Raw genomic sequence first — 10,668 nt, forward strand, 5'->3', positions numbered from 1 at the left:
TTTAATCTCTGACTGGGACGTTTTGGGAACGATTGGTGGGATTGCTGTGGACGAAGTACACACGGCGAGCAAATGATGTTTAACCATGTATCCAGCTAATTTAAATAGCTCGCGTTACTGAGTCTTCACAGTGCTGTGGACATAGGTCTGGCAATCCGAGACCATGAGGGAGCAAGTGGGGGTTGGGTTGCCCGGAGAGTGAGAGAGGAGAGATGTAAACACAGGCACGGCTTTCAACAATCCGATCAATCCAATACACAGAGAGCTGTCAAAGACTATGTTTGAATGTTCCTTCTAAAAACACACAGGTTCGAACTATTGGAATAACTATTTTTGCACATTATGTCCATAAGATGGCAAACGTAGCATACGACGAGATATACATAACTACTTTAGGCACATGTCTTTTAAAAGATCTCTACATACCTACACATTACAAAATAAACTAATGTTAATAAACAAATATCCTACACCGTGATATTTAATATTAAGACAGTAATAGAGCTCTCTCTGCGCCCTCTGCACCGCTAAACAATCAGCCCCTAGCAAGAAAGCAAGCTAGCTTACCAGCCAGCCTCTAAATTAGTAAAATGTAAGAACTTAATGTTTCATTCACACGCTCCTGTCAAATCTCGTTAAAGCACATTGTTATCGCCAGATGAGTGACATGTTTGTTTGGCTTATTTTAAGGTAACCAGTGTTTGATAAAGGCATGTTGGGTGGAGGAAAGAAGCAAGCTAGCGTTAGCTAACAGGGCCAGTAGCGGGCCATTCGGTCCCTCCACTGTAGGGAGACTTCTTTGCCGAGAAAACGGATGACAGCCCGTACCAGTACCGCCGTCTTCCCGGCGGGGAGTGAAGCAGAGGGACCGTAGACTCTGTTCGGTTCTGCCGCTGCTGTCTAGAGCAAATGCCGTTTGTTGTGGATATCATAGCAAAGGTATCCGGTTTCCCTTGTGTTGCTGAATGATGAATAAATTACCGTCGCCTGCTGGTATGGGGAGTTATTTCATTGCACGCATGCGCAAAACGTACGTGGTACTTGGCGGTCAGCTGTAGTCTGTGCGGTGTGTTCCAGTGCTAATTTTTGGCCCAGACAAAGGCGACGGGGGCCGACAAGAGGCGACGCCACAGGTGGCTGTCGGCAGCGGTAGTCGTCGGCCGTCGGCTTGGTGTGTCAGGGCCTTAACAAGCGCTAACGTCGCTAATGTTAGGCTCACTGTGAAAAACAACAGCAGAGAGAAACAGACCGTCTTGCGGTCTGGGAGTTGCAGGTGAACTCGTTAAAGCCATTGGGATAGAAATACGGCATTTCGGAGCATCAGAGAGCAGCGCAGGCATTTAAGTGGCAACGAAATGAGGCACCGAAATCCGTGTTGCTATTCGGTCCGGTAGATACCAGCTATCATTTAGTCACCGGTGCTGTATTAGCACCGGGGTTCAGTACCCAACCCTAGTTTTAAGTTGTGTGTATACCCTTTTTTTATTCATTTAAAGATGGTCTATGTCAGAGACGTTTCATTTACGGGATAGTTCCAGATGTCCCTCGTTTTCGGCCGGATGTCCCTCACCTTCCACTTTCTTTGTGTTGGCATTCTAAACTCCAGTCGATTCAGGAAACATCCTCCGTGCTAGAACCAACAATGACGTTATATTTATCTGAATTCTCATCACAGACTCGACGTGCACACGTTCCACCAAAACAAGTTCCTTCCCGAGACTATTTTGCAGAGGCACCGTGGCTGCGTCCGGCGCTTAGCGCCGCCCAAGACGATTGTGATTGCTTTAAAGAAATGACAATAAACCAGAGCACGTTTTTCTCCCATCCAGGAATGTTGTGTGGACTAGCCAGACCTTCCTCCCCAGCGCTGTGGAGGAAGGTCTGGCAATACGACACTAACTTAGAGATAACTTCTGTTATGATTTGACGCTATAAATAAAATGTAGTTGAATGTAAAAGCAGCTAGTGTCATTCACTTTCACCGGTTGCCGTTCCTGTAGCACATGGCTTTCTGCCTGTTGATGGGTTAAGTAAACAAGAACATAGAGGAGTTTAGGGAGAATCACCTCAGAGGGGAGCATACACACACACTATGCTGACTAGTCACTACAAACCATATAATCATTCAAATACACAGCACAAGTGCTCTTCCAAATGACTTTGAGATTGTGACTGGAGTAGTAGTTTGTGGGTTAATTTGTGAAAAACTGCCACTATGCTTTTCAAAGTCCAAAAAAGGTCAGTGACTAATCTCTCTGTCCTGCTTTGAAACATAGACATCAGCAACAGCCAGTGTTTGGAATAGTACAACACTAACCAGCATGTTTCTCCATTGTATTACTCCAATTGATCTGTACGTTAGAACAATATAAAGGTTTGAGCAACAGGTAATACTGACCATGACCTTTAACCCTGTTGTAATTAACTTCAGTAAAGCCTTTCACACGGAATATTTCAAGGTATTTAAAATGAATGGAAGTGTGTGTGTGTGTGTGTGTGTGTGTGTGTGTGTGTGTGTGTGCACAAATAAATCCTTGTCCAACCTTTAATCTTGACAGTAGGAGAGTTGGGTCCAGCGGACTGCTTCCTCCATCCTCTCCAGTTCTGACAGAGGCTCTCGGCCTCTGAGATGAAGGAGCACAGAGAGTCTTCCTCGAACCGGTCCGAGTCTTCGAAGGAGAACCTCTCCCCATCCTCCCACTCGGCGAACATCAGTTCCATTACATCCACTTTTTAACTGCTTCGGAGTCCAGCGGACTGCGACTTGAGGCCACGGCCTTTCTTCAATCCAAAAAAAAAAAAAGCAAGGGGAATCCCGGCGGACAGTGTCCAACACTCGGGGAGAATCAAGTCTCAAGACTGGGGGAGGGGAGGCCACTAGCAACCAAAACACAGCTGAGAGGCTTACCGCTGGGCCCTCAAACACAGCTACATAATACAAACTGACAATGCGGTGGTCTACTTTAAATAGTCCGTAGGAGTCTGTACACAACAAAACTACAATTAAAAAGTATATTTACTTAACTTTTCCTATGTTTAGAGGTGGTTTCTTATATATTCAAATCAAACTACTAGTCATTTAGACCGATTTAACAATTCCCTTCATGCTGCCTGGCTGAGTTGTAGCTCCCTTTACAGCCTATTACTATGAACAGCAGGCCCGGTCGTCTATTTGACTGTAACGTACTATTAACGACTGCTGCCGCTGAGAGGACAAACGAGCCAAACTCACCATCTAAGTATTGTTAAAGTTACTGTCAAACAGACCGAAGAGTATGGAGTGAAAAACTGAAAATGTCCACCCACTAACGTTATGCACATAGAGTTGCAACAACGCTGGCTAGGGATATGATTAAATCTTTAAGAAGTCAATTGTTTTCTTTAAGAAGTCAGTTGTTTTCCTTCATCCCGGCGTCCTACTCTTTCCAGCCAATCAACACTGGTAAACTACACTGGGTATCTAGCTAGCTAGATTATCTAATGTAGTATTAACAGTTAAATTACACCAAATCCTGAAAGTGTTTAATCTTTCTCACAGCAACATATTTTAAACGAGTCAGTGTCAAAAACACACGTCGCTTTAGTATTGCCAAATGTCTTCTTTGTTCTACATTTAGTGTGCTAGTTTATGTTCTTATGCTGGGCTGCTAATGCAAAACATTTAGCCGAGGTTAGCTGAACGGCTAATTATGCTAATAACTGCATACTGTGATACCACAAACGACTGTCATCCGCTGCAGACGACTATATTGAGGTTAGATTTAGTTTTAAACCGACGACAGGTTTCTTCAGGTCGGTTTACCTTCGCTCTGCTTCGATACAACTACCTTATATTAGCTAAGCTATATGTATTAGCTAGCACTAGAAAGCTACCATGCAATCGGCTAACTTCAGCTAGCTTGAATAGCTGTTTGTTTACATTTACTGGTGATGCTATACACCTTTCGTACTGTAAGGACTACATGCTTATTTATATCGCAAATCTTCTGGACTTTTGCATTTTCTTAGGTCACATACGGTTCATATTTCGATATTAATCCCCGCTCCTAGCTCAATGTTTTCCTTTCTTTGTATTAGTATAAGAGCCTCCTCTCTGACGTTAAAATCTGGGATATTCCTCAGTCAGCTCTGGTGCAGAAATTCTGATGAGTCCTTCAGATATCCTCCTTCCCGACTGACACTGGTTGTCAGTGGCCTCTTATAATCGTCTTTGCCTCTAAATGACACCGGGATCCCCAGATGATTTCCCGTATCCCTCACGTCCAGGCTCTCTCACTCTGCCGGGGGAAGATGGCTCACCTCTCTCGCAGCTCCTCCTCCATCAGCTGATCATACCTTCCGGCTGCCAGCTCTACACGGTACACAGGCAGTCGGTCAGATGGCTTTCAGCTCGGGTGGAAAAGAGTACAGTCATGCGAGGTGTCAACAAACCGAATAGGTTACACCCAGTCATACCGTCATGTAGAGCGACAGTTCAAACCAGACTCTGGACATTTAGATTCTTGACTTTTGATTTATTTAAATGACCTTACTCCATAAATAATGGCCTGATCTAAAAGCAACTGGCCACATTACTTGAGGAACACTGCATAAATGTACCCTGTTGTCAAGGTGAGTATGGGCCATATTATCTGAGCAGTTGTCAGATCCTTAGCTTAAGTGAAAGTAGCAATACCACAAATTAAAATTACAGAAATATTATGAGGAAAATGCATAAAAATCAAAAGAAAATGTGTTAGGCTAATTATGAAATAGAACCTTTCATAATTTGTATGATTAGAAGGATATTACATGAGTCGATTCATATTCTGGACTTGGTCATTTATAGTCGGGGTGGCGAGGTCAGCCAATCAGCGCCCTTGTTTGGGTAGAGATAAAACACCAGTAGGCCTATACCAGCCAGTGTGTTTCCTTTTTAGTATAGCGAAGAAAGTGGCTGAGACATATCGTATTGATGTAAATTGCAATCGTTTCCATCTGTCAGTCATCCATGCACCGGTGTGTTCAGAAACATGTGAGTAGACTGGTGTTTCGGTGCCTTAAGTTTATGTTGATGTTCTTATTGTTATACATGGGCTCCATAAGACCATACATACACAAATACTAGAAACACAATTTTGCCAAATTAATATTAACATATTATACAATTATACGTTTTGCAATTTGCTTGGTAAAATAAAAAGCAATACAGACGTTACGTTGTTATGTATATGTTGTACGTGCAGGCTTTTTATGTGTATGTGCATGGTGAAATTGGTGTGTATGTGTATATGTTCGTGAGATAGTGTTGTATGTGCATGCTTTTTATGTGTGTGCGCGAGGTAAAAGTGGAGTATGTGCATGCATTCTTGATATATGGCCTAAACGGCTCTGCATAGTTACGGGTTCCATTTAACTTGCTTGCTGCCATCTCATGTCTGACAGGTTCTAAAGGATACGGCTGCGGGCCATAATACGTGTTATTAGTGGTTCTTGCCACCTCTTCCTCATCCCAGTCAGTCGCCATAGTTCTAATACTAGGCTGAGGCTAGTCTCCCCAAAGTGACGTCATCACCGAATTGCGTTAACACCATTTTGAGACATTTTTTAAAATGATATACATATCTTGAGTGCTTTATGTACCCCAGTGTTTCCCACACGTAGACTAATTTGTGGCGGTGCGCCATACAATCAACACCGGCCGCCACATATTGCGTTTCGTTATTCATTTTTTTATTTTTAACGCTATTTAAAACACGCAGCGTATTCGTTCAGCTGAATTTCCTTTCCCTGCACCCCTCCGTCACTCTGTCGCTCACGCATCTCTCTCACATACACACACACACAGATACACAAACAGCCCCTCCCCTCCGTGCACACAGCGTCTGGCTCCATCAAAACGAGAGAAAGACGGCTGGTGAAATTCACAAGTTCACGAAAGGTCGGTATCTCGTGAACACCTTTACACAATCACACATTAAAAAGTGCTATCAAAAATATTTTATATTCTGAATACAATGTTGTCAGTGTGTTAATGTTGGAGTCCCGACCCGACTCTTAGCAAACAAGCGATTGCGCCCGCTTTAGAGCAAGTTTGCGGTAAAATGCAGTTGGTTTGTCGAGGTCAAAACACTATATGTAGCAGCTGTGAATCAAATAAACTTATTATAAACAATGTTATGTCATTTTTTTTACTCTTACACTGAATGTTTGCTGCTTCAATCCACATGATTATTGAAAAAGGCTGAAAAAGGCACGTGTTGAGGATGAGAACCAGCCTGAACCAGCGGTATCAGTCTGAAACAGAGCTGAGCAGTCCGACCAGTGGAATTAGTTAGGTTATTCATTTCTTTACAATATTTTCGGGCTTCAACCAGTGCTGCTCAAGCAGAAAGACAGGGTCACTGGGAGAGAAAGAGATAGATTAGTTAGGCATTGAAGAAAGAGTAGGAAAGGAGGATAGAGGGTTTTCACGACGCGTCATCAGACCAGAAGTCGCCATGTTGGAGGTACTCCGCATCACAACAAAGCACAGGCACTGAAGTAGATCCCGAACGGCGTCAAGGAAAATGGTTAATTATTGCCGTGTTTTAGGTTGTACCAATAGGTCAGACCGAGAAAAACATTTGGAATATTATCGACTTCCAAAAGTTATTAAAAACCAGGGAGAGGAATGCCAGAAGTTATCAGAGGAAAGGAGGCGCTTGTGGTTGGCAAAGCTCAACCAGGATCTACGAGGGAAAACTCTGTCTCGTTCAGTCTTTGAAATGAAAAAAAACTATTGAGAGTCACTTGGCTACATCTTGAGTATCACAATGATATCATACAGTTAAGGTTAGGTTGATTAAAGACGTTATTGCATTACTTACTTTGGCCTTCACAACACATTGGTCGTTGATGACTTGGTACTGCGTCTCCCTCACCCATCCACACACCATCTGGTTATAGGCCTCCAAACTTTTGTAGGATTTAAGGTCTTCCCCTGTGTATGGGCTCGGCGAGAACACCAGGTAGTTGACTATATCGGGATATGCAACTGAAGGAAGACTCACCGGGTCACCATGGATCCAAGAAGAGGGAGCCAACTTGTAGGGATCTGCACCGCCAGTAAACCGTAATTTCTCGAACTATCGTGCCTTTTTTGTGGTCCAAGTCCTTCCATGCCTTTGCATCTTGGACGCGTTTTGATGAGCTTTTCTGTTGTTTAGACATAAAGTATTAAAGTATCCAAAGTGCACAATACTCCATTACTCCATTCAGTTCTTTACACCGAGTGCCTCCAATATGGCCGCGCATCCAGGTTACCGCCCAGAACGTGACGTCGGTGAAAACCCTCTATAGCATCCAACAGCGTGTCCTCCTAAGTTTTTGATACTTGATTGTTACGAAAATAAGTATTCCCCCCCACCCACCACACCACAAATTGCTTTCTAATCTGTGGGAAACACTGTACCCATTAATCGACAGTGGTGGTTAACCTGCAACATGGGCTTTAAATGCATTACTTTTGTGTTACTGCTGTGACAGTATGGTGAGGGATTAAGTGTGGGCTGCACTTGATAACTTTAGATGGTAGGTGGCAGCATGGTTGACAGGATTTTAAAGTGCTCATATTATGCTCACTTGAAAAGAGGAGCTGCAGCAATGTGCAGTACAACAAAAAAATGTGGTGTTTTTTTGATAATTAAACCATGTAAACCTATTCTGGTACAACCTCTAAATACAATTATGAACATGAAAGTTCATAATTGTATTTAGAGGTTATATCAGAATAGGTTTACATGGTTTAATTTTCAAAAAATACCATCTTTTTGTCATACTGCACATTGCTGCAGCTCCTCTTTTCACCCTGTGTGTTGAGCTCTCTGTTTTAGCTACAGAGTGAGACCTCTCACTTCTGTTCATCTTTGTTGGGAGCCACACATGCTCAGTAGCTAGGTAAGGACTACTAGCCAGTCAGAAGTAGAGTATGAAGGCGTGCCCTGACAGTACCTAGGTAAGGACTACTAGCCAGTCAGAAGCAGAGTATGAGGGCGTGCCCTGACAGTACCTAGGTAAGGACTACTAGCCAGTCAGAAGCAGAGTATGAGGGCGTGCCCTGACAGTACCTAGGTAAGGACTACTAGCCAGTCAGAAGCAGAGTATGAGGGCGTGCCCTGACAGTACCTAGGTAAGGACTACTAGCCAGTCAGAAGCAGAGTATGAGGGCGTGTCCTGACAGTACCTAGGTAAGGACTACTAGCCAGTCAGAAGCAGAGTATGAGGGCGTGCCATGCTAGCAGCTAGGCGAGCATTATAACGTGTGTTCCAAAGTGACCACGTTTGTCTCTGAAGTAAAGGCTGGACTACAATAGAGCTGTTTGGAGCAGTTTGTGAACAGTGTTTTCTGTTGGAGATGGTAAGTCCCTGTGGGTGGACTTTTTCACTTTGTAAACCTATAAGGTGCACAAAAAAGATATATAACACAATAAAGGAAAGGGAAAAAGCCAAAAAGCATAATATGAGAACTTTAAGATTTGAGAATAATACACCCTCCGACCACGGAGGAACAAATGGGTTGCAAATGGCAGAGTGGCGCTGTCTGTATTTCCACTTGTTGACTCCACAGGAAATGAAGGAACTGCAGAACCAACGTTTCAAAGTTTATGACTTACGACTCACCGCCGCTCTGCTCTGCATGCTGCACTGCACGCTGCGCGGGCTGGGATTCTGCGGGCTTTGTGATCCACTGGTTAGCAGTATGAGCTCCGTATGAGCACTGATCTTTCATGGACCCAGGTAGTGCGCAGTGCAGAGCTACAGCAATTAGCTAGGCAGTGGGAGCACTATTGTCAACGCCGGTCTGCTGTACAGCAACTGTCTGACCCGCTGGAACAGCACTGCAGTACCGTGAGCCGGTAAGAGATAAATGGTGGTCAAGCCAGCTGCTGTCCGAGCGATTCCTGAAAGATACATATATGCATTTCTCTGGCACAAGAGGTAGAGCGGTCATCTGCCAATCAGAAGGTCGGTTGTTTGATCCCCTAGCCTCTGCAGTCTACATGTCGAAGTGTCCTTGACCAAGATACTGAACCCCAAACTGCTTCCGATGCTGAGCTATCGGTGTGTACATGTGTGTGAATGTTTATCTCATGAGCAGGTGGCACCTTGTACGGTAGCCTCGGTCAGTGTATTCATGAATACGTGTATGAATACGAGTGTGAATGGGGTGAATGCTGCCTATAATGTAAAGAGCTTTGAATGGTCGCTAAGACTAGCAAAAGCGCTATATAAATGCAGTCCATTCTTGTATGTGCTTTCTGTGGTCTTCTTTTATGAACAAAATGCTGACATCGGTATGCATTGTACTTTATCCTTGTGTTAAACCTGTTGTAGGTTTTATTTTGCCAATGTGATATCAGATAAATCCTAATGATTGCTATTTCAGATATCCTGTCTGCAGACGGCCTCTGAGCAGGAACGATATCCTGAAAATTACATGTTTTCACATGTTCTTTGTGTGTTCTTTTATGAACATGAAACACTTTTTCTTTCGCAAAAATACACTCAATAAAAGGGTAAGGGTTAGGGTTAAGACAAACTATATCACTTGTACAGGCGATATGATTTCATTTTTTATGTTTTCTTTTTCTTTTTCTCCACAACCATGTAGCCAACCCCTGGAAATGATCTTGCAACCCCATTGGGGGTCAGGATGAGAACCACTGCAAAAATATTAAATACAATAACACTGAAGATATAGAAATAAGAAGCAACAGTGTTGACAATGGTTCACTGTTACAAAGCATTTGATACAGTCAAATTCTTCTCATTTGAGGGATGGATTTGAGAAGATGAAACAATTAGTCAGAACGTAAGAGGTCTTACTGCTTTTATTATTGACTATATATTTTGTTCACTAAAGCTTATATTATAAACACTGAACACTAATGAACAGTCTACTGCTCTGTTTAAAAAACACTGTGGGATGGGGCACATTAGTAGCTCACCTGGTAGAGAGCACACACCATGTATCCAGGCCGAGTCCCCCCCCCCCGCCCTCTCTCTCTCTTTCCTGTCTCTCAAAAAAAAGGTTGCATTCACACAGGGAAGTCCAGGTCACATATTTTACGTTAGCCATAGTGCGTAGTTTGTGTCGCCCCCATGAGGAATTCAAAGTAATGACAACAACACTGTCGGCGCGTCCACATGATACAAGCCTTCCGTGATCATGCTCTGCCCCCCCACCCCTCCTCCACGCAGTTGCTAGTAGCCAAGGAGGACACGGAGGATTAAAAAAACATGATGGACTCTTCAGAAGAGGTCATTATCTTCACTCCAGTTTCTGAGCGGGAAAGTCACCGGACGCCACAATCTTCTGAACATAGTCAGACTGAGAAATCCAGAGAGAGTTGTGTGGAGCTGATAGTCTTCATTAGCTTTGTAGCAACTCATTTGGCAATGGCTTGAATGGAACGGACGTTCATTAATATCAAAAAGTTACGCACTAAAGCTTTAATGCAGCACATAGGGAGAGGCACTAGGTTACAGGCTTGCGAGCCATTTAACAGCACTTCCAGTTGTCATTATGTTATAAGTACAGAACTCAAGTCAAGATGGCAACAGCTGCCTCCAAGACCGTGTCTGGTGTCAGATATGAATGCCCTCCATCTTTCTCTGGCTGTCCACTGACTCCTGGTCCATGACTTT

The 10,668-nt window shown here is 43.6% G+C and overlaps 1 protein-coding gene across 10 annotated transcripts in view; it reads right to left on the reverse strand.

Annotated features, from left to right (window-relative positions):
- zswim8 (zinc finger, SWIM-type containing 8) overlaps positions 1 to 4,338 on the reverse strand; it is a 60,514-nt gene extending 56,176 nt beyond the window's left edge. For all 10 annotated transcript variants that reach the window (XM_078273636.1, XM_078273634.1, XM_078273632.1 and 7 more), the window contains exon 1: positions 2,544 to 4,338. In XM_078273636.1, the coding sequence (XP_078129762.1) occupies positions 2,544 to 2,721 (178 nt within the window). In that variant the 5' untranslated portion in view covers positions 2,722 to 4,338. The remainder of the gene's footprint in view (positions 1 to 2,543) is intronic.
- Positions 4,339 to 10,668: the final 6,330 nt, after the last annotated feature.

The sequence above is a fragment of the Sander vitreus genome, chromosome 17 (genome assembly GCF_031162955.1).
Source record: "Sander vitreus isolate 19-12246 chromosome 17, sanVit1, whole genome shotgun sequence".
In the NCBI taxonomy this organism is placed as follows: Eukaryota; Metazoa; Chordata; class Actinopteri; order Perciformes; family Percidae; genus Sander; species Sander vitreus.